The following is a 27,847-nucleotide window of genomic DNA, read 5'->3' as shown; positions in this document are numbered from 1 at the left end:
TAACCATAGCTGCACCAGCAGTGAACTGCGGGATTTGGTATGTACGTATGAGAAGGCAGAGGGCCCTGCTCATCACAGCTTACATTGTTGGTTTATTCCCCTTATGATCCCTGCACCTGTGCCTGTCGCTGGCTGCGTGACACACGTTACACAGGATGCACATACAGTATATGATGTCTGAGTTCAGTTGCTCCTTAGTCAGCACTGCCTAGTTCGATGGCCGCCTCTATAAATATCTCCTTCTCCATTTCTGGCAGCTGTATCAGTGGCTGGCGGTGATATCTGCCGCCTGGCACTCTGAGGGCGCTAATTGGAGAACAATAAAAAGAGATGTGAAACTCTAACCCCCCCCACTACCAAGGCGCAGAATAAACAGCTTTCATTGCTGGATATGTCGGTGACGGCGTCCATCTTGTCCCAAAGACTCTGACCCACTGAATTACTTCTGCCGCTGCGGCGGTTTTACAACCATACAGTGTATAGAAGCCCCCCCTTTATTTTATGTACCGTCTTTATTTATCCTATGTAGTCACGCGGCGAGGGGTTAACGTTGCTCCCGGCAGCAGCAGGTTTGCACAGAGCGATGCAAATTGGCCGCCCAGGCCCATCATTTGCCTAATCCTCAGGACTTTGCTGAGTACACTGACAGGAGCGCAGCTGCGAGCAGGCCCTGCGTGTGGGTTTCCCAGCCTGTCAGGGTGGCTACGTCAGCTCACTGGCTGCCTGCCCGATGGGAAGGCTCTGACTAATGAAGGGATATCCCCGCACGCTTCCTCTTTTTTTTTGGTTTTGTGTTTGGCAGGCAGCCAGGACCGCATGTGGGAAGCAGCGCGCAGACAAGAGCCTGACAGGAGATTAGCACCTGGGCAGGCGAGACACCAGTGGGTGCGGGATGCCGCGGGCTGGGCCTGTGCCGTCCTCCAGCACCCATACATTGTACTGTAACAGTAGCGACGTATCTCCCCCCTCCTGGGGTATTATTATCTGTCCCCAAGCCCGGCCGCTGGTGACACACCCCAGCTGTGGGGATTGATTAGTAAAGCCGCACAGTGACAATAAGCACTTGTCTGTATTAATGTGATCCAGATAGGAAACGAGAGTGTCAGTCACAAGAGCTGGTTACGCTACCCCCCCCCCCCCCCCCCACCAAGAGTCCCCCCCACCCACTGAGTACGTGGCGAGGGTGTCACCGAATAATACAGGAGAAACAAAAGCCACAAGATTTGCACAGCGATGATCACTGCGGCTTTAGAGGATGAGCCCCTTCAGTGGGGAGCGCGGGGGTCCGGGACTCGCGTCTGATAACCGCACCCCACTCCGGTTCATTAGGATTAGTGCAGCCCTATACATACAGCTGTATTCTGTGGAAGGGAAGGGGTTAAGCAGCAAGAATGGCAGCGGGTGGGGAGGGGGGTAGCGTGACATCTAATTTAATAGGGAGTGAGTGCAGGGGGGGTGGGAATGCAGTTCATCTGGTTTCTCTATTTAATAGTCTTGTCCTTTATGCTAAGAGGGGAATTATTTATGGTTCAACTGATACTTGTCAGCTACCAGTTAAATTCTTCACATTACGACACCCTGTGCGGGTGGGAGGGGGGCAGCAGATAAACCTGGTGGGATTGTATGGGGAGGGGGGGATGGAATAAGTAACTCTGTGTCTGATTATATTACACTTCATGGCGGCTGGTAATCGGAGAGAACAACTTCCTAACACTAAGCTGGTGCGATGTTCTGTGGGTCCTCGTATATACGTACACAATGTCTATATGTGCCAGTATATGGGAATTAGGGCGAACCGGGTGCGATGTGCTGCGCGTCCTCGTATATACGTACACAATGTCTATATGTGCCAGTATACGGGAATTAGGGCGAACCGGGTGCGATGTGCTGCGGGTCCTCGTATATATGTACACAATGCCTATATGTGTCAGTATCCGGGAATTAGGACGGCCGGGGTGCGATGTGCTGCGGGGTCCCTGTATATACGTACACAATGGCTATATGTGCCGGGACCTGGGAATTATGGCGGCCAGGGTGCGATGTGCTGCGGGATCCTGTATATACGTACACAATGCCTATATGTGCCAGTATACAGGAATTAGGACGGCACAGGTGGGATGTGCTGCGGTCTCCTGTATATATGTACACAATACCTGTATGTGCCAGTATACGGGAATTAGGATGGCCTGGGTGTGATGTGCTGCGGTGTCCCTGTATATACGTACACAATGCCTATATGTGCCAGTATCCGGGAATTAGGGCGGCTCGGGTGCGATGTGCTGCGGAGTCCCTGTATATACGTACACTATGCTTATTTATGCCAGAGTGCGATGTGTTGCGGGTCTCCGTATATACGTACACAATGCCTATATGTGCCAGTATCCGTGAATTAGGACGGCCCAGGTGCAATGTGCTGCGGGTCCCCGTATATACGTACACAATGCCTATATGTGCCAGGATCGGAGAATTAGGGCGGCCTGGGTGCGATGTGCTGCGGTTCCCCGTATATACGTACACAATGCCTATATGTGCCAGTATCCGTGAATTAGGACGGCCCAGGTGCAATGTGCTGCGGTCTCCCGTATATATGTACACAATACCTATATGTGCCAGTATACGGGAAATAGGATGGCCTGGGTGTGATGTGCTGCGGTGTCCCTGTATATACGTACACAATGCCTATATGTGCCAGTATCCGGGAATTAGGGCGGCTCGGGTGCGATGTGCTGCGGAGTCCCTGTATATACGTACACTATGCCTATATGTGCCAGTATCCGTGAATTAGGACGGCCCAGGTGCAATGTGCTGCGGGTCCCCGTATATACGTACACAATGCCTATATGTGCCAGTATCCGGGAATTAGGACGGCCCAGGTGCAATGTGCTGCGGGTCCCCGTATATACGTACACAATGCCTATATGTGCCAGTATCCGGGAATTAGGACGGCCGGGGTGCGATGTGCTGCGGGGTCCCTGTATATACGTACACAATGGCTATATGTGCCGGGACCTGGGAATTATGGCGGCAGGTTGCGATGTGCTGCGGGATCCTGTATATACGTACACAATGCCTATATGTGCCAGTATCCGTGAATTAGGACGGCCCAGGTGCAATGTGCTGCGGGTCCCCGTATATACGTACACAATGCCTATATGTGCCAGGATCGGAGAATTAGGGCGGCCTGGGTGCGATGTGCTGCGGTTCCCCGTATATACGTACACAATGCCTATATGCGCCAGTATACGGGAATTAGGGCGGCTCGGGTGCGATGTGCTGCGGAGTCCCTGTATGTACGTACACTATGCTTATATATGCCAGAGTGCGATGTGCTACGGGTCTCCGTATATACGTACACAATGCCTATATGTGCCAGGATCGGAGAATTAGGGCGGCCTGGGTGCGATGTGCTGCGGTTCCCCGTATATACGTACACAATGCTTATATATGCATCCATCCCCATTTCATCAGCTCAGCGGTTAGTTTGTGTTTGCTAAATCTGCATTATGACATTTCTGCCAGGTTCCTTATTTGGGCAAATGCTGATATTGTGATGTTCCTGCAAATGGCTGAAGCAATGAGACTCCGCTCACGTTACATAAGATTCGGGAAAATGACAAAAGTGACCATAACGAGACGGCGTCTAGGTGATACAAGAGGAAGTGCGTGCGATGTAACCTGCACACACAGACCGGGCCCGGGATCCGCGGTACAGCCTCTGTAGTCTGGGGTAACGCAGCATGGATCGCTAGGTGCGTGCGATGTAACCTGCACACACAGACCGGGCCCGGGATCTGCGGTACAGCCTCTATAGTCTGGGGTAACGCAGCATGGATCGCTAGGTGCGTGCGATGTAACCTGCACACACAGACCGGGCCCGGGATCCGCGGTACAGCCTCTATAGTCTGGGGTAACGCAGCATGGATCGCTAGGTGCGTGCGATGTAACCTGCACACACAGACCGGGCCCCGGATCTGCGGTACAGCCTCTGTAGTCTGGGGTAACGCAGCATGGATCGCTAGGTGCGTGCGATGTAACCTGCACACACAGCCCGGGCCCGGGATCCGCGGTACAGCCTCTATAGTCTGGGGTAACGCAGCATGGATCGCTAGGTGCGTGCGATGTAACCTACACACACAGACCAGGCCCGGGATCTGCGGTACAGCCTCTATAGTCTGGGGTAACGCAGCATGGATCGCTAGGTGCGTGCGATGTAACCTGCACACACAGACCGGGCCCGGGATCCGCGGTACAGCCTCTATAGTCTGGGGTAACGCAGCATGGATCGCTAGGTGCGTGCGATGTAACCTGCACACACAGACCGGGCCCGGGATCTGCGGTACAGCCTCTATAGTCTGGGGTAACGCAGCATGGATCGCTAGGTGCGTGCGATGTAACCTGCACACACAGACCGGGCCCGGGATCCGCGGTACAGCCTCTATAGTCTGGGGTAACGCAGCATGGATCGCTAGGTGCGTGCGATGTAACCTGCACACACAGACCGGGCCCGGGATCCGCGGTACAGCCTCTATAGTCTGGGGTAACGCAGCATGGATCGCTAGGTGCGTGCGATGTAACCTGCACACACAGACCGGGCCCGGGATCCGCGGTACAGCCTCTATAGTCTGGGGTAACGCAGCATGCATCGCTAGGTGCGTGCGATGTAACCTGCACACACAGACCGGGCCCGGGATCCGCGGTACAGCCTCTATAGTCTGGGGTAACGCAGCATGGATCGCTAGGTGCGTGCGATGTAACCTACACACACAGACCAGGCCCGGGATCTGCGGTACAGCCTCTATAGTCTGGGGTAACGCAGCATGGATCGCTAGGTGCGTGCGATGTAACCTGCACACACAGACCGGGCCCGGGATCCGCGGTACAGCCTCTATAGTCTGGGGTAACGCAGCATGGATCGCTAGGTGCGTGCGATGTAACCTGCACACACAGACCGGGCCCGGGATCCGCGGTACAGCCTCTATAGTCTGGGGTAACGCAGCATGGATCGCTAGGTGCGTGCGATGTAACCTGCACACACAGACCGGGCCCAGGATCCGCGGTACAGCCTCTATAGTCTGGGGTAACGCAGCATGGATCGCTAGGTGCGTGCGATGTAACCTGCACACACAGACCGGGCCCAGGATCCGCGGTACAGCCTCTATAGTCTGGGGTAACGCAGCATGGATCGCTAGGTGCGTGCGATGTAACCTGCACACACAGCCCGGGCCCGGGATCCGCGGTACAGCCTCTATAGTCTGGGGTAACGCAGCATGGATCGCTAGGTGCGTGCGATGTAACCTGCACACACAGACCGGGCCCGGGATCCGCGGTACAGCCTCTATAGTCTGGGGTAACGCAGCATGGATCGCTAGGTGCGTGCGATGTAACCTGCACGCACAGACCGGGCCCGGGATCCGCGGTACAGCCTCTGTAGTCTGGGGTAACGCAGCATGGATCGCTAGGTGTGTGCGATGTAACCTGCACACACAGACCGGGCCCGGGATCCGCGGTACAGCCTCTATAGTCTGGGGTAACGCAGCATGGATCGCTAGGTGCGTGCGATGTAACCTGCACACACAGACCGGGCCCGGGATCTGCGGTACAGCCTCTATAGTCTGGGGTAACGCAGCATGGATCGCTAGGTGCGTGCGATGTAACCTGCACACACAGACCGGGCCTGGGATCCGCGGTACAGCCTCTGTAGTCTGGGGTAACGCAGCATGGATCACTAGGTGCGTGCGATGTAACCTGCACACACAGACCGGGCCCGGGATCCGCGGTACAGCCTCTATAGTCTGGGGTAACGCAGCATGGATCGCTAGGTGCGTGCGATGTAACCTGCACACACAGACCAGGCCCGGGATCCGCAGTACAGCCTCTGTAGTCTGGGGTAACGCAGCATGGATCACTAGGTGCGTGCGATGTAACCTGCACACACAGACCAGGCCCGGGATCCGCGGTACAGCCTCTATAGTCTGGGGTAACGCAGCATGGATCGCTAGGTGCGTGCGATGTAACCTGCACACACAGACCGGGCCCGGGATCTGCGGTACAGCCTCTATAGTCTGGGGTAACGCAGCATGGATCGCTAGGTGCGTGCGATGTAACCTGCACACACAGACCGGGCCTGGGATCCGCGGTACAGCCTCTATAGTCTGGGGTAACGCATTGCATCGCTAGGGGGATGCCGTTACAATCCCGGCGGTCGGGATCCCGGCGTTCAGAATCCCGACGCCGGAATCCCGACCGCCGAAATACCGACATATTCTCCCTCCGTGGGTGTCCACGACACCCCTGGAGGGAGAATAAATTAGTGTGCCGAGCGTAGCGAGGCACCGGGCCCGCTGCGTGGCGAGCGCAGCGAGCCCGCAAGGGGGGGCGATCCACGTCCCCCCCTTGTCGTCATTTCGGCTGTAGGGATTCCGGCGTCGGGATTCTGAACGCCGGGATCCCGAACGCCGGGATTCAATACTGAATCCTCGCTAGGTGCGAGCGATGTAACCTGCACACACAGACCGGGCCCGGGATCCGCGGTACAGCCTCTGTAGTCTGGGGTAATGCAGCATGGATCGCTAGGTGCGTGCGATGTAACCTGCACACACAGACCGGGCCCGGGATCCGCGGTACAGCCTCTATGGTCTGGGGTAACGCAGCATGGATGGCTAGGTGCGTGCGATGTAACCTGCACACACAGACCGGGCCCGGGATCCGCGGTACAGCCTCTGTAGTCTGGGGTAACGCAGCATGGATCGCTAGGTAGAGAAAACGCAGATAGAAACAATAACACCCACCATCTGCGCCAGTCTAGGGCACCAGTTATTCCGCTCAGTAACCAAGCTAGAAGTGGGCATCGGCGACATCGGAGACTCACCCGAAAAACGCCATGTTTCCCAAGCACACCAACAAAACACCGGCTTCCTGTCAATCACTCTGTGACTGCTCTACGTACGGTTTTATTCGCTAATTTCTGCCATGCGCGAGCATAATGGGAACACTCTGCGTGCGCAGTCATTCTAAGCCGCAATCACTCTAAATAGCAATTTATGCTGAATTAGGCCCATTAACCACTAAAACTGCGTGATGTAATACATGGAAATCTAGGCGCCAACACGGAGAGTTTGTCAGATGCACAATACAGAACCATAAGTAAGGTTACGGTACGGTGTTCCGGCACTTAGTACGGCCGCGTTCGAGTACTTCCCAGGTGCGTGTGAAAGTGCAAGGACTGGGGCTATTCAATCCCGGGATGATTTTTTGTGTAGAACAAAAATCCAGCATCAGCAAAGAAACGTATAAATCATTGCCGCAAATTCACATGGTTTTGGCGGATTCCCCGCCATTTGAAATGGAATGGGCAAAAAAAAATGAGTCCGAGATTGAATATGCCCACTCAGCATCTGCAGGTGCAGCAATTCCCTGGCCCACCAGCTCTGAATCACCCTCCCCCGAAGCACCGATGGGAACCACACCCGTTCCTGAATCACCCCCATAATTAGCAAACCATCTGCAAGCATATGTCTATGTACAGTATGTTCTGCATATGAAGTGCTGAGCGAATCTTTAGCGCCATCTTTCCCAGTATACGCACGCGCGGCGGTGCAGCATTAATCACTACAGCAGCCATAGAACGTTACCATATAACAAACCACCTACTACTTTCTCGTATTCACAGATGGTCTTATAATCCGGCCCAAATCGGGGATGGGTGGTTTACGGGCAGCGTTTGTCGCCTGCGCGCAGCCGTGTGAACGAGCCCCATCACAGTGTAAAACTGTTGTTTCATAGCTAATTGTTCAGGAAGCAAATAAGCCGGATTTACGGCCTGACGCAGTAAAACCAGGGCTGAGCGATGCCATTTGTTCTTTCGGGGGTAGGGCGGAGTGTAAGAGCTGTCAGCTGGACGGGGGCCCTGTTATTGGTAAATGGCAGCCATTAATAGAGATCTTCCGGCACATGTCCGTATCAATCACACAGCCCCAGGCAGCCTAAATAGGGCAGATCAGCCCATGTCACTGAGGCTGGTGACAATAATAAGCCGCGCACAGTGATAAAGTGCTGACAGTGCGCAGATGGGAATTTATAGGAGCACAGAGTTCCATCCCAGCATCCTTTGCAGTAGACTTCTGGTGCGGGAAGGCCAGGTGATATCAGCGGTGATATATACATACAGGGTATAGCGTATGTGTACGGTCCCCTCCCCCCGGCCTCACTATCCTGGTGACATCCTCACAGACACTGACCACAGACCACCATTCCTCTACAGGCGGGTCTTGTACTGATTGGCATCTCATGGGGGGAAGCGCCCAATGGTCCTCCATGCCCCACGGCCGTCTCCCCCAAAGCAAATCCAATACTGGCAGTAGCCATTTGTAGAGCACAAGCCATAGCGTGACAGAACATCTGTAATCACTACAGCAGCCGTCCCTGGCAATGCCCACTTCACAAGTCATACAGTGACGAAACATCCGTCATCACTACAGCAGCCGTCCCTGGCACTGCCCGCTGCACAAGCCATACAGTGCCGGAACATCCACAATCACTACAGCAGCCGTCCCTGGCACTGCCCGCTGCACAGGTCATACAGTGACGGAACATCTGTAATCACTACAGCAGCCGTCCCTGGCACTGACCACTTCACAAGTCATACAGTGACAAAACATCCATCATCACTACAGCAGCCGTCCCTGGCACTGCCCGCTGCACAAGCCATACAGTGCCGGAACATCCACAATCACTACAGCAGCCGTCCCTGGCACTGCCCGCTGCACAGGTCATACAGTGACGGAACATCTGTAATGACTACAGCAGCCGTCCCTGGCACTGCCCACGTCATACAGTGACAGAACATCTGCAATCACTACAGCAGCCGTCCCTGGCACTGCCCGCTGCACAGGTCATACAGTGACGGAACATCCGTAATCACTACACCAGCCATCCGTGGCACTGCCCACGTCATACAGTGACAGAACATCTGCAATCACTACAGCAGCCGTCCCTGGCACTGCCCGCTGCACAGGTCATACAGTGACGGAACATCCGTAATCACTACAGCAGCCGTCCCTGGCACTGCCCACTCCACAAGTCATACAGTGACGAAACATCCGTCATCACTACAGCAGCCGTCCCTGGCACTGCCCGCTGCACAAGCCATACAGTGCCGGAACATCCGTCATCACTACAGCAGCCGTCCCTGGCACTGCCAGCTGACAGGTCATACAGTGACGGAACATCTGTAATCACTACACCAGCCGTCCCTGGCACTGCCCGCTGCACAAGTCATACAGTGACGAAACATCCGTCATCACTACAGCAGCCGTCCCTGGCACTGCCCGCTGCACAGGTCATACAGTGACGGAACATCCGTAATCACTACAGCAGCCGTCCCTGGCACTGCCCACGTCATACAGTGACAGAACATCTGCAATCACTACAGCAGCCGTCCCTGGCACTGCCCACTGCACAGGTCATACAGTGATGGAACATCCGCAATCACTACAGCAGCCGACCCTGGCACTGCCTGCTGCACAGGTCATACAGTGACGAAACATCCGTAATCACTACAGCAGCAATCCCTGGCACTGCCCGCTGCACAGGTCATACAGTGACGGAACATCCATAATCACTACAGCAGCCGTCCCTGGCACTGCCAGCTGCACAGGTCATACAGTGACGGAACATCCGCAATCACTACAGCAGCCGTCCCTGGCACTGCCAGCTGCACAGGTCATACAGTGACGGAACATCCGTAATAACTACAGCAGCCGTCCCTGGCACTGCCCGCTGCACAAGCCATACAGTGCCGGACCATCCACAATCACTACAGCAGCCATCCCTGGCACTGCCCGCTGCACAGGTCATACAGTGACGGAACATCCGTAATCACTACAGCAGCCGTCCCTGGCACTGCCCAGGTCATACAGTGACGGAACATCCGTAATCACTACAGCAGCCGTCCCTGGCACTGCCCACTGCACAGGTCATACAGTGACAGAACATCTGCAATCACTACAGCAGCCGTCCCTGGCACTGCCCACTGCACAGGTCATACAGTGATGGAACATCCGCAATCACTACAGCAGCCGACCCTGGCACTGCCTGCTGCACAGGTCATACAGTGACGAAACATCCGTAATCACTACAGCAGCCGTCCCTGGCACTGCCCGCTGCACAGGTAATACAGTGACGGAACATCCATAATCACTACAGCAGCCCTCCCTGGCACTGCCTGCTGCACAGGTCATACAGTGACGGAACATCCGCAATCACTACAGCAGCCGTCCCTGGCACTGCCAGCTGCACAGGTCATACAGTGACGGAACATCCGTAATAACTACAGCAGCCGTCCCTGGCACTGCCCGCTGCACAGGTCATACAGTGACGGAACATCCGCAATCACTACAGCAGCCGTTCCTGGCACTGCCCGCTGCACAGGTCATACAGTGACGGAACATCCGCAATCACTACAGCAGCCGTTCCTGGCACTGCCCGCTGCACAGGTCATACAGTGACGGAACGTCCGCAATCACTACAGCAGCCGTCCCTGGCACTGCCCGCTGCACAGGTCGAAAAAGTGACGGAACATCCATAATCACTACAGCAGCCGTCCCTGGCACTGCCCGCTGCACAGGTCGAAAAAGTGACGGAACATCCATAATCACTACAGCAGCCGTCCCTGGCACTGCCAGCTGCACAGGTCATACAGTGACGGAACATCCGCAATCACTACAGCAGCCGACCCTGGCACTGCCCGCTGCACAGGTAATACAGTGATGGAACATCCATAATCACTACAGCAGCCGTCCCTGGCACTGCCCGCCGCACAGGTCATACAGTGACGGAACATCCGCAATCCCTACGGCAGCTGTCCCTGGCACTGCCCGCTGAACAAGTCATACAGTGACGGAACATCCGCAATCCCTACAGCAGCCGTCCCTGGCACTGCCTGCAGCGTATTTACAGACGTGATGGTGATAAAGGTGCCCAGAATTACATGGCTGACACTGTTCTTGTGCGAAACTCGATGGTGAGGCCTTCGGGTGGGTACGCTCCATATAATGCAGACATGTCTGGACTGTTTTTGGGATGGTTCGCGGTGGTAGAATGATACCACATGCATCCGCTGCGAGACAGAAGATGGCGGCCGTCCCTGGCACTGCCCGCTGCACAGGTCATACAGTGACGGAACATCTGTAATCACTACAGCAGCCGTCCCTGGCACTGACCACTTCACAAGTCATACAGTGACAAAACATCCATCATCACTACAGCAGCCGTCCCTGGCACTGCCCGCTGCACAAGCCATACAGTGCCGGAACATCCACAATCACTACAGCAGCCGTCCCTGGCACTGCCCGCTGCACAGGTCATACAGTGACGGAACATCTGTAATGACTACAGCAGCCGTCCCTGGCACTGCCCACGTCATACAGTGACAGAACATCTGCAATCACTACAGCAGCCGTCCCTGGCACTGCCCGCTGCACAGGTCATACAGTGACGGAACATCCGTAATCACTACACCAGCCATCCGTGGCACTGCCCACGTCATACAGTGACAGAACATCTGCAATCACTACAGCAGCCGTCCCTGGCACTGCCCGCTGCACAGGTCATACAGTGACGGAACATCCGTAATCACTACAGCAGCCGTCCCTGGCACTGCCCACTCCACAAGTCATACAGTGACGAAACATCCGTCATCACTACAGCAGCCGTCCCTGGCACTGCCCGCTGCACAAGCCATACAGTGCCGGAACATCCGTCATCACTACAGCAGCCGTCCCTGGCACTGCCAGCTGACAGGTCATACAGTGACGGAACATCTGTAATCACTACACCAGCCGTCCCTGGCACTGCCCGCTGCACAAGTCATACAGTGACGAAACATCCGTCATCACTACAGCAGCCGTCCCTGGCACTGCCCGCTGCACAGGTCATACAGTGACGGAACATCCGTAATCACTACAGCAGCCGTCCCTGGCACTGCCCACGTCATACAGTGACAGAACATCTGCAATCACTACAGCAGCCGTCCCTGGCACTGCCCACTGCACAGGTCATACAGTGATGGAACATCCGCAATCACTACAGCAGCCGACCCTGGCACTGCCTGCTGCACAGGTCATACAGTGACGAAACATCCGTAATCACTACAGCAGCAATCCCTGGCACTGCCCGCTGCACAGGTCATACAGTGACGGAACATCCATAATCACTACAGCAGCCGTCCCTGGCACTGCCAGCTGCACAGGTCATACAGTGACGGAACATCCGCAATCACTACAGCAGCCGTCCCTGGCACTGCCAGCTGCACAAGCCATACAGTGCCGGACCATCCACAATCACTACAGCAGCCATCCCTGGCACTGCCCGCTGCACAGGTCATACAGTGACGGAACATCCGTAATCACTACAGCAGCCGTCCCTGGCACTGCCCGCTGCACAAGCCATACAGTGCCGGACCATCCACAATCACTACAGCAGCCATCCCTGGCACTGCCCGCTGCACAGGTCATACAGTGACGGAACATCCGTAATCACTACAGCAGCCGTCCCTGGCACTGCCCAGGTCATACAGTGACGGAACATCCGTAATCACTACAGCAGCCGTCCCTGGCACTGCCCACTGCACAGGTCATACAGTGACAGAACATCTGCAATCACTACAGCAGCCGTCCCTAGCACTGCCCACTGCACAGGTCATACAGTGATGGAACATCCGCAATCACTACAGCAGCCGACCCTGGCACTGCCTGCTGCACAGGTCATACAGTGACGAAACATCCGTAATCACTACAGCAGCCGTCCCTGGCACTGCCCGCTGCACAGGTAATACAGTGACGGAACATCCATAATCACTACAGCAGCCCTCCCTGGCACTGCCTGCTGCACAGGTCATACAGTGACGGAACATCCGCAATCACTACAGCAGCCGTCCCTGGCACTGCCAGCTGCACAGGTCATACAGTGACGGAACATCCGTAATAACTACAGCAGCCGTCCCTGGCACTGCCCGCTGCACAGGTCATACAGTGACGGAACGTCCGCAATCACTACAGCAGCCGTTCCTGGCACTGCCCGCTGCACAGGTCATACAGTGACGGAACATCCGCAATCACTACAGCAGCCGTTCCTGGCACTGCCCGCTGCACAGGTCATACAGTGACGGAACGTCCGCAATCACTACAGCAGCCGTCCCTGGCACTGCCCGCTGCACAGGTCGAAAAAGTGACGGAACATCCATAATCACTACAGCAGCCGTCCCTGGCACTGCCCGCTGCACAGGTCGAAAAAGTGACGGAACATCCATAATCACTACAGCAGCCGTCCCTGGCACTGCCAGCTGCACAGGTCATACAGTGACGGAACATCCGCAATCACTACAGCAGCCGACCCTGGCACTGCCCGCTGCACAGGTAATACAGTGATGGAACATCCATAATCACTACAGCAGCCGTCCCTGGCACTGCCCGCCGCACAGGTCATACAGTGACGGAACATCCGCAATCCCTACGGCAGCTGTCCCTGGCACTGCCCGCTGAACAAGTCATACAGTGACGGAACATCCGCAATCCCTACAGCAGCCGTCCCTGGCACTGCCTGCAGCGTATTTACAGACGTGATGGTGATAAAGGTGCCCAGAATTACATGGCTGACACTGTTCTTGTGCGAAACTCGATGGTGAGGCCTTCGGGTGGGTACGCTCCATATAATGCAGACATGTCTGGACTGTTTTTGGGATGGTTCGCGGTGGTAGAATGATACCACATGCATCCGCTGCGAGACAGAAGATGGCGGCCCAACGCTTGTCCGCCCGGCTGCGCAGGCAGGGGACTACCATAGAAACGCAGCATTTCTGCAAAAGATTGCAAATATTTTGCAATTGCATAGCGGGTAGGAGCAGTGCATGCTGGGAGAAAGCAGTTGTAGTTGCACTTTATAGGCCCCAAGTGCGCCGCACCATTACACTATGTGCGGTATGTACGCCTAGAAGTGTCGCTATGTACCGCTATGCTGTCACAGAAAGGAACGTGACAAATGCAGGAACATGTCCCCGGGCTACGCCGACATTGGCGCGCCATCGCTGGGGCCCCTGACAGTTTCCCGGCACTCGGCCCCAGAAGCGGGGACACGAAACCTCTGCAGACACGAATACTCGGCATTCTTTGTTTTCTGTCTCTGTGAACAGGTTTTGTAAACACTGGTTTTCTACGCCCCTAACAATGACCTCCGGCGACCTTTAGGCATTAGACAAATGCCACCCGTATTGCAAGCATTAACCCTTCTGCAACACCACACATAGGAGAGTAATACCAGTCACTGGCAATAAGCAACGTATAACCCTCGTGATCAGACGCCGCGACACAGTTCCCGGAAGTTTCCCTCACTCACAGTGTTCCGCCGTCTGCCTGTTCTAAAGTAACAACCTTGTGTCGGAATTCACTTGTTTTTATCGCAGCTATTAGCTGTGGGCGCCTGATGGAGCAATTCAATAATTGCTCGGTCTGGGTGCGAATAGCTGCAGCTGCGCACACTTCACCCCGGAGATGGCGAGCTGTTTAGGAGCACAAACTGCACTTTTTACGGTGGCACCCATCAGTCGAGTTTTTCCACTTTACGCAGACTCAATAATCGATAATTCAAGGGTGCATGAAACAATTGAATTGCAACATTGGGCGCTCATTAATAATCGCGACGTACAAATCAATTGAGACAAAGGGCCACTGCCCCATGTCTGCTAAGGGATACGTTCTACTGGGCGCTGCGCCATATCAATACAGGATAATAATAACTATAGTAAATACGTCCCCTAATCTGGATCTGGTGTTGGAGCGGCTGGGACTGATGTGACCAGGTCTAACATAACAATGCCACACACCTGGAATAACAGCACAATACCCCAGACCGCCATTCGCAGGCAGACGCCGGGAGACTAGTCCTACCTCTATTATCTATTATTGCGGAAGGACACAATGCGCTCAACAGGGAATTTCATGTCACTTTAATAGCACAATTTCCAGTCTAACCACCTCCGCAGGGTGACCTTGTACCGTCCCCAGATCTCTAACCTGCTCTACCTGAAAGGTGGATAAAGATGATTATACGGTCATGCAAGAGACAGCTGATGTCTCTCAGAGACAGCCATCGCTGCACCCAGAAATATCTGACCCCTGGGGTAATTAAACGGTCATACAGGAGACTGCGGACATCTCTCAGAGACAGCCGTCGCTGCACCCTGCAATATCTGACCCCTGGGGTAATTATACGGTCATGCAGGAGACAGCGGACATCTCTCAGAGACAGCCGTCGCTGCACCCTGCAATATCTGACCCCTGGGGTAATTATACGGTCATACAGGAGACTGCGGACATCTCTCAGAGACAGCCGTCGCTGCACCCTGCAATATCTGACCCCTGGGGTAATTATACGGTCATGCAGGAGACAGCGGACATCTCTCAGAGACAGCCGTCGCTGCACCCTGCAATATCTGACACCTGGGGTAATTATATGGTCATGCAAGAGACAGCTGATGTCTCTCAGAGGAAGCCATCGCTGCACCCAGCAATATCTGACACCTGGGGTAATTATATGGTCATACAGGAGACTGCGGACATCTCTCAGAGACAGCCATCGCTGCACCCAGAAATATCTGACCCCTGGGGTAATTATATGGTCATGCAAGAGACAGCTGATGTCTCTCAGAGACAGCCATCGCTGCACCCAGAAATATCTGACACCTGGGGTAATTATATGGGTATACAGGAGACTGCGGACATCTCTCAGAGACCGCCGTCGCTGCACCCAGCAATATCTGACCCCTGGGGTAATTATATGGGTATACAGGAGACTGCGGACATCTCTCAGAGACAGCCGTCGCTGCACCCAGCAATATCTGACCCCTGGGGTAATTATACGGTCATACAGGAAACTGCGGACATCTCTCAGAGACAGCCATCGCTGCACCCCGCAATATCTGACACCTGGGGTAATTATCGGCTCAGTAATATTTTGCCTCTGTATTTAATGATGACAAAGCGGTGCTGCACACAAGTGGTTAATCCCCCCTACGCCCCCAGAGATCCTCTGCCCATATCAGTTTGCTGATCTGATGTTTGCACAGCGCTGTTTGGGATAAAGCAGGTAAACGTGTCGGTCAGATTGCAATCAGCAGCCCTGGGAGACAATACCCGTCCTTCCGTTCACCCTGCTCCTCCTCAGCGAGATCCTAATGCGCTCCACTTACTCATCAGACATGGGGACCACAATGTGCACCTCTTCTGCCGTCATACACAACCCTCCCGCCGCTGGTATTACCATGTGATGGTCCCAATTATCGATAGACTGCGCATGCACTACACCTGCTACAGAAGAAAGACTGTTACTTCTATCCTGTCTGGCATCACAGCTTATCTGGTGAATAACAGGATCAGATACAGGAGGAAGGTGATACAATCAGGCATCGCTCAGCACAGACACCTCACAATCAGGCATCGCTCAGCACAGACACCTCGCAATCAGGCATCGCACAGCACAGACACCTCACAATCAGGCATCGCTCAGCACAGACACCTCGCAATCAGGCATCGCTCAGCACAGACACCTCACAATCAGGCATCGCTCAGCACAGACACCTCACAATCAGGCATCGCTCAGCACAGACACCTCGCAATCAGGCATCGCTCAGCACAGACACCTCGCAATCAGGCATCGCTCAGCACAGACACCTCGCAATCAGGCATCGCTCAGCACAGACACCTCGCAATCAGGCATCGCTCAGCACAGACACCTCGCAATCAGGCATCGCACAGCACAGACACCTCACAATCAGGCATCGCTCAGCACAGACACCTCACAATCAGGCATCGCACAGCACAGACACCTCACAATCAGGCATCGCTCAGCACAGACACCTCATAATCAGGCATCACACAGCACAGACGCCTCGCAATCAGGCATCGCTCAGCACAGACGCCTCACAATCAGGCATCGCTCAGCACAGACACCTCACAATCAGGCATCGCTCAGCACAGACACCTCGCAATCAGGCATCGCTCAGCACAGACACCTCACAATCAGGCATCGCTCAGCACAGACACCTCACAATCAGGCATCGCTCAGCACAGACACCTCGCAATCAGGCATCGCTCAGCACAGACACCTCGCAATCAGGCATCGCACAGCACAGACACCTCGCAATCAGGCATCGCACAGCACAGACACCTCGCAATCAGGCATCGCACAGCACAGACACCTCGCAATCAGGCATCGCACAGCACAGACACCTCACAATCAGGCATCGCTCAGCACAGACACCTCACAATCAGGCATCGCTCAGCACAGACACCTCACAATCAGGCATCGCTCAGCACAGACACCTCATAATCAGGCATCGCTCAGCACAGACACCTCACAATCAGGCATCGCACAGCACAGACACCTCACAATCAGGCATCGCTCAGCACAGACACCTCGCAATCAGGCATCGCTCAGCACAGACACCTCACAATCAGGCATCGCTCAGCACAGACACCTCACAATCAGGCATCGCTCAGCACAGACACCTCACAATCAGACATCGCTCAGCACAGACACCTCACAATCAGGCATCGCTCAGCACAGACACCTCACAATCAGGCATCGCTCAGACCAGACACCTCACAATCAGACATCGCTCAGACCAGACACCTCACAATCAGACATCGCTCAGCACAGACACCTCACAATCAGGCATCGCTCAGCACAGACACCTCACAATCAGGCATCGCTCAGCACAGACACCTCACAATCAGGCATCGCTCAGCACAGACACCTCACAATCAGGCATTGCTCAGCACAGACACCAGTGGCACATTCCTCCTGACATTGGTACCGCGCCCATAGGACCCTGCATCGCCAAGTGTGTACAATCCTGCCGTATGCGGGCGACGGCAGCGTGTCTAACATGCCACGCTGAGCTCGACAGTCCGGCATCGCTAAATGGCGCCTGTGCACAAATTGGGCATACACATTAGATAATGACCTATCGTGCCGACACCAGAGTACAGTGTACCCTTCCCTAAGTACGGACCAATCCCCCTCCCCCCACATCAACCTGACCGCGCATGTGGGCCACCAGCCGTGTACAGTATCTATTAGAGAACACTTGTGGTGGCCCTGTATACCCCATCCATCAGATGGGCGACACCCCTACTTGTCCTCTGTACGAGGTCTGATCACCCCATTATTACAATGATCATAAAACACCATCATTCACAAAACTGGAGACTGCAGGGTTAATTACTAAGATGGGACGTTGCTCTTAGCAACCAATCTACTACTTATTTATTTAGCACCTTCTAGAAGATAATCAATATAATCTGATTGGTTGTACTCATATCTTAGTACATAAACCTCTGCGACTCCAGATCCAAAACCCATAAAGGTTGTGGAGCAAACGGGAGCATATTCATCAGTGCAGAGCTATGCATCGATGGTCGGCAGAGCTATCCATCGATGGTCGGCAGAGCTATCCATCGATGGTCGGCAGAGCTATCCATCGATGGTCGGCAGAGCTATCCATCGATGGTCAGCAGTATAACATTAGTAGGTATCTGTATGGAAGACCCCATTGTACAAGCCTCTATAGCAGACATGAATGTACTGTAGCTGGGTCTTACTGTCTCCAAACCGACCCAAGTCCACCACAATGTCATCAAACATCTAACATAAGGAGAAGGGGCTCACCTGCTTAAACTGCTCCTCATAGGTCCACTCGTGATGTCCCGACTGTCCATTAGGAGATAAAGTATGCGAGTGAGAGCTAGTGTTGGGTAACTGGGGCTGACCAATCCTCGACACCCCCTTGCTAGGCGAATCAGGATGTTGCATGTTCGAAGACATCTCCAAGTCATCTTCATCCTCCTCCACACCATCCTCATCGTCCATATCTTCATCATCAAAGTCCGTGTCCTCCCCCTCGCTCTTCTGCTTGGGTTCTTCATCTTCGACTTTGCGCAGCGGCGTGCCAGCGAATATCAGGGCAGGCCGGCTGGGGGGCAGGGCCGAACTTGTTGTGGTAGCACTGGTGGTGTTTGAATTGGGAGGGGAAGTCACTGCTGCCGCCGCCCTCACGGCGGCTTGGTAATGGCGGATGGCAAGCGCCTGCTGCTGTATCCGCGATTCCACCAAACAGCGCAGCTCTCTGTCCTTCTCCTGCCTCAACTTTTCCTCCAGAGCCAAACGAGCGGCTTGCTGGCGCTGCAGATTCTCCATCACGGCCTCCAGCCTCATTCCGCCACCTGCAGAAACAGTCTGAATGGGCTGGGGGGGCGGGACACAGGGAAAGGCGAGTTGTGGTGAGTGGACGTGGACACCAGGAGGGAGGGAAGAGAGGTGGAAGTGGAAAAAGCCGTTTGCTGGAACCCAAACAGAAGGAAAAGGAAAGGGAGATCGGGAAGAATGGGACAGAAGCCGCAAGTCAGGTGGAGTTGGGGAGCAGATTGTGGAAAAGGAACAAGAATAAGGGACAAAGAATTGGGAGGAAGGTGCAAAATGATTAAGGGGAAAAGACAGATGGGGACGAACAAGCAAAATGGATTCATGCAGAAAGGGAAATATTGTAGGATGCAGCGCCAGGAAGAGGAGGACGATTCAGCATTTGTGAGGACAGCGATGGGGACAAGACGACATATAGGGTAAATAATGCGGCCGGCAGGCGGCAAAAGTGATTAGGCATCAGAAAAATAGAGAAACAATAAATAGATAATGACATATAAATAATAAAAGAGAAAGAAAAAAAAAGGAGGAAATGTTCAAGAAAAGGGGAAGTGGAGAGAGAAATGAAGGAAGAACGGGAAGTGGGGCGAGGAGGGGGGTGGTAGGAGAGGAGGACATCGGGAGGGGGGGAGGAGAAGGAGAATTATTACCCACACATTACAAGAAATGCACAGAATGTCTATTAATAATAATAATAACAATAATCATTTGTACAACGCGTTTCGCCACTAGGACAGTTTACATTTGGGGGTAACAGTGAAGGTAAAGGAACACACTTGGGCACACACAGGCAACCATTCATCTGATGTCTACACAGTACAGCAGCAGAGGCTCCTGCCCAACATCTGCACTGATGCAGGCCGATACCATTGGGAGGTATGGGATCCCTCATTGGTGTAAACGGGTACTGGGTTCCATGACCCGGGTTACCCGTCTACACTGCCCCCCCCTGGACTCACCCATGTTCAACCCGATACGTTTCCCGGTTGAATTTTCAGGACCTGGGTTATTTTTGTTTTAGCCCATTATGTATTATTTATTTACTTGCAGTTTGTTATTTATCGCAGCATATTCACACCATTTACACCAAGCCCCGACCCGGGCTATTGCTTTGGTGTAAAAGGGGTATTATCAGTGTGTGTGTATATATATATATATATACATACACACACACACACACACACTCAGTCCCTCCCACACTCCCTACACCGCTGTCTCTCATTTATCACAATGGGAATCTGCTCATCGATTGGAAAATTAGGATGTAAAATGAAACGGCCGCTACTGATATAATTATTATCGTGATTTATGGGGAGGAAACGTCTCATTTTCTGGACAATGTAATCAACAAATTGAATGATCAGATGAGAAGGGGGGGGGGGGGGGGGGTGTCTCTTCCTCTTACAGGCTGCGGGGGGGAATGGGGGGGGGGGGGGGGTCAGATCTCCCCCTCACTGCACAGCAAGTCCCCACTGCACTCACTACTGGGGGAGCGCACACTCACACAGCTTATTATTACACTTATTATTGTTGTTATTATTATTATCATTATTATCATTATTTTAATGAAAAAAGATTTTAGTTATTGCTTTTATATTTATTGAAATATCATCTAATCTCTGCCTTGTCCATTATATTATATTGACTTATTATGTATGTGAAATATGGTACACTGACTGACACACACACACATATATATATATATACACACACATACATAAATACATACATACATATACACACAAAAAATAATGAGACAACCTGAAAATACATACACATATGCACATTACCAGGACTGTGTGTACATCATGTGTTACAGAGAGGCTCAGCGTCACACAGCAGACTGCCGCAATACAGAGAGGCTCAGCGTCACACAGCAGACTGCCGCAATACAGAGAGGCTCAGCGTCACATAGCACACTGCCGCAATACAGAGATGCTCAGCATCACACAGCACACCGCCGCAATACAGAGAGGCTCAGCGTCACACAGCAGACTGCCGCAATACAGAGAGGCTCAGCATCACACAGCAGACTTCCGCAATACAGAGAGGCTCAGCGTCAAACAGCACACTGCCGCAATACAGAGAGGCTCAGCGTCACACAGCCAACTGCCGCAATACAGAGAGACTCAGCATCACACAGCACACTGCCGCAATACAGAGAGGTTCAGCGTCACACAACACACTGCCACAATACAGAGAGGCTCAGCGTCACACAGCCAACTGCCGCAATACAGAGAGGCTCAGCGTCACACAGCTAACTGCCGCAATACAGAGAGGCTCAGCGTCACACAGCCAACTGCCGCAATACAGAGAGGCTCAGCGTCACACTGCACACTGCCGCAATACAGAGAGACTCAGCTTCACACAGCACACTGCCGCAATACAGAGAGGCTCAGCGTCACACAGCCAACTGCCGCAATACAGAGAGGCTCAGCATCACACAGCCCACTGCCGCAATACAGAGAGGATCAGCGTCACACAGCCAACTGCCGAAATACAGAGAGGCTCAGCGTCACACAGCACACTGCCGCAATACAGAGAGACTCAGCGTCACACAGCAGACTGCCGCAATACAGAGAGGCTCAGCATCACACAGCCCACTGCCGCAATACAGAGAGGCTCAGCATCACACAGCCCACTGCCGCAATACAGAGAGGCTCAGCGTCACACAGCACACTGCCGCAATACAGAGAGGCTCAGCATCACACAGCACACCGCCGCAATACAGAGAGGCTCAGCGTCACACAGCACACTGTTGCAATACAGAGAGGTTCAGCATCACACAGCCCACTGCCGCAATACAGAGAGGCTCAGCGTCACACAGCACACCGCCGCAATACAGAGAGGCTCAGCATCACACAGCACACAGCCGCAATACAGAGAGACTCAGCGTCACACAGCACACTGCCGCAATACAGAGAGGCTTAGCGTCACACAGCACACTGCCGCAATACAGAGAGGCTCAGCGTCACACAGCCCACTGCCGCAATAGAGAGGCTCAGCGTCACACAGCCGACTGCCGCAATACAGAAAGGCTAAGTGGGATAGATAGATACAGACAGAGATATGGGATAGACAGATAGAACGGCAGATAGATATAAGCCAGATAAATAGATATATAGATCAATAGATATGAGATAGAAAAATAGTTATATAGATAGATAAATAGATATAAGAGATAGATAAATAGATATGAGAGATAGATATGAGATAGACAGACAGATGATAGATATGAGACAGATTGACAGATAAATAGATATATAGATAGATAGATAGATAGATACGAGATAGACAGGTTGATAGACAGATGATAGATATGAGATAAATATATATATATAGATAAACATATATGAGATAGATAAATAGACAGATAAATAGATATGAGATAGATAGATAAATAGATAGACGGATGATAGATAAATAGATATATAAATAAATAGGAGATAGATAAATAAATATGAGATAGATAAATAGACAGAGATATAGATAGATAGACAGAGATATAGATAGATAGATGATAGATAATGAGATAGATAAATAAATAGATAGACGAATGATAGATAAATAAATATGAAGGTGTGTACACACGGTGCGATTTTGGCTAAAAACTCTGACTATATAGATAAAATGGTATAGAAGAGTGTCCCCTGCTTGCGATAGGCATGTGCGCCCCGTGAGGTCGGTATCACATGGGTAAATACATTGTTCAGGCAGGACAATTCTGTCACCTGTAATGTATTAGGACACATAGCACAAAGTCAAAATCGCAAAGAACGATAGTCAAGAATGTGAGAATGTGCGGTACTGGGTCCTGCGGAGTTCAAGGGAAATCGTCCATAGCCAAAATCTCACTGTATGTACACAGCTTCTGGGGAGATGATAGAATATATATATATATATATATATATATACATATACACACACACACACACACACACACACACACACACTAAACATCGGCACTCACCTTTCCTAGTTTAGGGGTGCCCTATGGCTTGTGACCACATTGTTTAATATATATATATATATATATATATATATATATATATATATATATATATATATATACATATATATACACATACACATACACACAGATAAATACATATGAGATAGACGAAAGATTACTGTACTTTAGATAGACAGAAAAACAGACCAATAAATAGATATGAGAAAGAAACATGGATTCCCACCATGGCTCTGTGTGGAGTTTATATATTCTCCCCATGCTTGCGTGGGTTTTCTCCGGCTACTCCGGTTTCCTCCCACAATCCAAAAATATACTGGTAGGTTAATTGGCTTCCAACAAAAATTAACCCTAGAATGTCTGTGTGTGTGTGTGTACATGTGGTAGGAAATATAGATTGTAAGCTCCACTGGGCAGGGACTGATGTGAATGTTCAACTACAGTGTTCTCTGTAAAGCGCTGCGGAATATGTGTGCGCTATGTAAGAAACTGTTAATACATAAATAAATAGATAGAGAGATAAATGATAGATAGATAGATACAGACAAACTGATATGACATACATAGATGAATAGATACATAGATAGATAAATAGATACATATGAAAGATATTAGATAGATCTGTGTGTCGCATAACATACAACTACACGTCTGTTCCAGCACAGTGACCCGAGCAGGAAGATTCGTGTGTCATATAACATATAATGCCATGCGTCATATAACATATAATGATATGTCTGTTCCAGCACAGTGACCCGAGCAGGAAGATCCGTGTGTCATATAACATATAATGCCGTGTGCCATATAACATACAACTACACGTCTGTTCCAGCACAGTGACCCGAGCAGGAAGATCCGTGTGTCATATAACATATAATGCCGTGTGTCATATAACATATAATGATACGTCTGTTCCAGCACAGTAACCCGAGCAGGAAGATCTGTGTGTCATATAACATATAATGCCGTGTGTCATATAACATATAATGATACGTCTGTTCCAGCACAGTGACCCGAGCAGGAAGATTCGTGTGTCATATAACATATAATGCCGTGTGTCATATAACATATAATGATACGTCTGTTCCAGCACAGTGACCCGAGCAGGAAGATCCGTGTGTCATATAACATATAATGCAGTGTGTCATATAACATACAACTACACGTCTGTTCCAGCACAGTGACCCGAGCAGAAAGATCCATGTGTCATATAACATACAACTACACGTCTATTTCAGCACAGTGACCGGATCAGGAAGATCCATGTGTCATATAACATATAATGCCGTGTGTCATATAACATACAACTACATGTCTGTTCCAGCACAGTGACCGGAGCAGGAAGATCCGTGTGTCATATAACATATAATGCCGTGTGTCATATAACATATAATGATACGTCTGTTCCAGCACAGTGACCCGAGCAGGAAGATCCGTGTGTCATATAACATACAACTACACGTTTGTTCCAGTCACTGTGACCGGAGCAGGAAGATCCGTGTGTCATATAACATATAATGCCGTGTGTCATATAACATATAATGCCGTGTGTCATATAACATATAATGATACGTCTGTTCCAGCACACGCTGTATCTGCAGGAATATGGGATTTATGTTTCTCCAAAACGTAACTTTTAAACGACTTTGTCCCTATTTCCGCAGATGGCGGTAACCAGGCGTTCTTTTAGTATGCGCTAATCTTCTCACACTATGGGGGTTATTCTAATTCACTATTTCTGACAAATTCCTTCTTAGATGGACAAAACCATGTGCTGCAGGTGGGGCAGATGTTACCTGTGCAGAGAGAATTAGATTTGGGTGGGGTTTTTCTTCAAAGTGAGATCTATATTGCAGTGTAAACATAAAGCAGCCAGCATTTACCCTGCACAGAAACAAAATAACTCACCCAAATCTAACTCTCTCTGCACATGTTACATCTGCCCCACCTGCAGTGCACATGGTTTTGACCATCTAAGAGGGATTTTGTCAGAAAGAGTGAACTAGAATAAGGCCCTGTGTCACAGCGAGCAGACCGCAGTCTCCCAACTCCCACTCGGACACAGATAAATCGATGCCATCGCTCTGCAACACTAACACTTACTTATCTACTTTGAAATATTTGATGCAAATAGAAAAAAAAATCATTAAAACAATTTGATGGAATGTAATAGTTGGTGGTAGCTGGTAATAATTACAGGAGCGGTACGGGTCTGCGGAACCCTGACTACATATCGGGAGGGGGGGAATACTATGGGTCCTGGATCAGATATTACGCAGCAAATGCATCTCATACAGTACAGTAAGTATATAGAGAACACCACAGGACCATGTAATTATAGGGAGGGAGCTGTAGTAACGTCGGACGCACGGAACCAGCCAGAGATCACTGCGGATAATCACTAAACCGACCGGCAGAGTTCTATAGACTCTCATTGCGGAACATTATGCAACTGCTCAGTGTCCCAGCCTGCAGGCTCGGACAGACGGTAACACAGACATAGCACAACTCAGCGCTGGTGTGTGATACACACACACACACACACATACACTGACATGCCCAGTGCAATCACAGGAAGAGCAGGAGGGGGGTAAATACATACAGTCTCCTTCACTGTTTACATGGGAAGTGACTGCTGGTTTACATACAAATGTTGTTATGTTGCCATTGTGTGTGTGTGTGTGTGTGTGTGTGTGTGTATGTGTGTGTGTGTATTATAGATATAAGTTACATGACAGATAATATAAAGTTAGCTGGCAGGCAGATGGAGCACAGTGCATGTATGTGTATGGTATATATATATATATATATAGAAGGTCCAAATCTGCCGGCACTCAATGAGAATAATAATAATAATAATGAAGCAGCGGGCCCCGGTGCCCAATGAAAATCAGTACACAAACTCCAACAAGAATGGCACTCCGGAGGTAGGAATTCAACATGTAAAAAGCGTGTATTTAAGAAACCAAGCTTTCGGGGTTTGATCCCCTTCGTCAGGATACACTACAGCTGCCAGACTCTCTTTGGTGACACATCACAGTGCTGAAAACGGCCCTCCGGGGTTGAAACGTCGACAAATTTATGCTGACTTCTGTCAATTAAATACAGATTGTATTTGTAACTAGTGGTGAATGCCCTCTCTAATGATCTTCATTGGAACTGTTTGCTTATATTTGAAATTGCGATTTCTTAAGGAGCACCCCCCTGCTGATTTCTCCTGGATGGGAGTGCGGATTCCACAACCTATATATATATATATATATATATATATATATATATATATATATATATATATATATATATATATATATATATATATATATATATACATACACATACAGTACATACATATACAGTACATACATACGCACACACACACACATAAATATATATTTATATACACACATACAGTACATACATATGCAATACGCACGCACACACACACGCATACATACAGTACATACATACGCAATACGCACGCATACAAATATATATATATATATACACACACACACACACACACATACATACATATACAGTACATAATACGCAATACGCGCACACACATATATATGTAAAACACAGCAAGTAAGCGCTAGATACAGTAGTAGAGGATACAAAGTTAGTAGAGAGCCAGGGTCTTAGGATATATATATATATACATACAGTATATGTATGTTTGTGTGTGTGTGTGTCAGTGCCAGCAAACTAGTAGAGATTGCGGAGTATACAAAGTTTTATATATACTCGGGCAGTGGGAGCAGAGTGTATATATGTATATATATATATATCAGCCGTATACAGAGATAGCGGAGAGGGTCTCGGGCGGTGTGAGCACAGGGGCAGCAGCACACCCAGTGATACATTGTATATGGGGGCACTGGAAGTGTGGCAGAGGTCAGAGGTCACACAGAGAAGGGGGGCATCCCTGTACCAAGCACAGCCCCCCACCCTCCCTGCAGGGCACTTACCAGTGCAGATTTGCTGGCCAGGCTAGTGTTATCTACCATGCTGGCTGTGAGCTGTCCTCCTGTGCTGCTGCTGCTGCTGCTGAGTGCAGACCCTGCTAAATAATTCACCTACTCCTCCGGCGGTGCCTCCCCTCCCCGGCCACCGATCTCAGGCTCTGGATAGATTTTTTTTATCTCCCCCTATTTTTCCTTTTTTTTTTTTTTTGCAACAAGTGTTAGGCAGAGTGACCCAGAGCGAGAGATCAGCCCTCTGTGCTCCCATTTGCTGGCAGCGTGTCAAGGGAGTGATAAATAGGGAGGGCAGGGTCTGGTGACAGCACAGGGAAAGTGCTTTACCATTTCATTTCCCCACCAGGGACATAGCGGTAATGCAGCTGATCTGGCTGCTGTCCTCCGTGGTAATAACCCCCGGGCTGCTGCTCCCCCGTACACGGTAACCACCGTGCTGCTGCTCCCCCCGTAGTAATAACCACCGGGCTGCTGCTTCCCCCGTACACGGTAACCACCGGGCTGCTGCTCCCCCCGTACACGGTAACCCCCGGGCTGCTGCTCCCCCCGTACACGGTAACCCCCGGGCTGCTGCTCCCCCCGTATACGGTAACCACCGTGCTGCTGCTGTCCTCCGTAGTAATAATCACCGGGCTGCTGCTCCCCC

General features: G+C 51.3%; 1 protein-coding gene across 1 annotated transcript in view; it reads right to left on the bottom strand.

The window, feature by feature from the left end:
* Positions 1-27,231, bottom strand: part of ARID3C (AT-rich interaction domain 3C) — a 171,855-nt gene extending 144,624 nt beyond the window's left edge. Inside the window, 3 exon segments of the mRNA XM_083155451.1 lie at positions 18,721-19,301; positions 19,304-19,391; positions 27,193-27,231. Of these exon segments, the coding sequence (XP_083011577.1) occupies positions 18,721-19,301; positions 19,304-19,391; positions 27,193-27,231 (708 nt within the window).
* Between the last annotated feature and the right edge of the window lie 616 nt (positions 27,232-27,847).

Source organism: Crinia signifera, chromosome 1, assembly GCF_055691185.1.
Source record: "Crinia signifera chromosome 1, ASM5569118v1, whole genome shotgun sequence".
NCBI classification, from domain to species: domain Eukaryota; kingdom Metazoa; phylum Chordata; class Amphibia; order Anura; family Myobatrachidae; genus Crinia; species Crinia signifera.
Note: the sequence above shows the minus strand (reverse complement) of the source record. Positions and strands in the feature narration are given on the sequence as shown.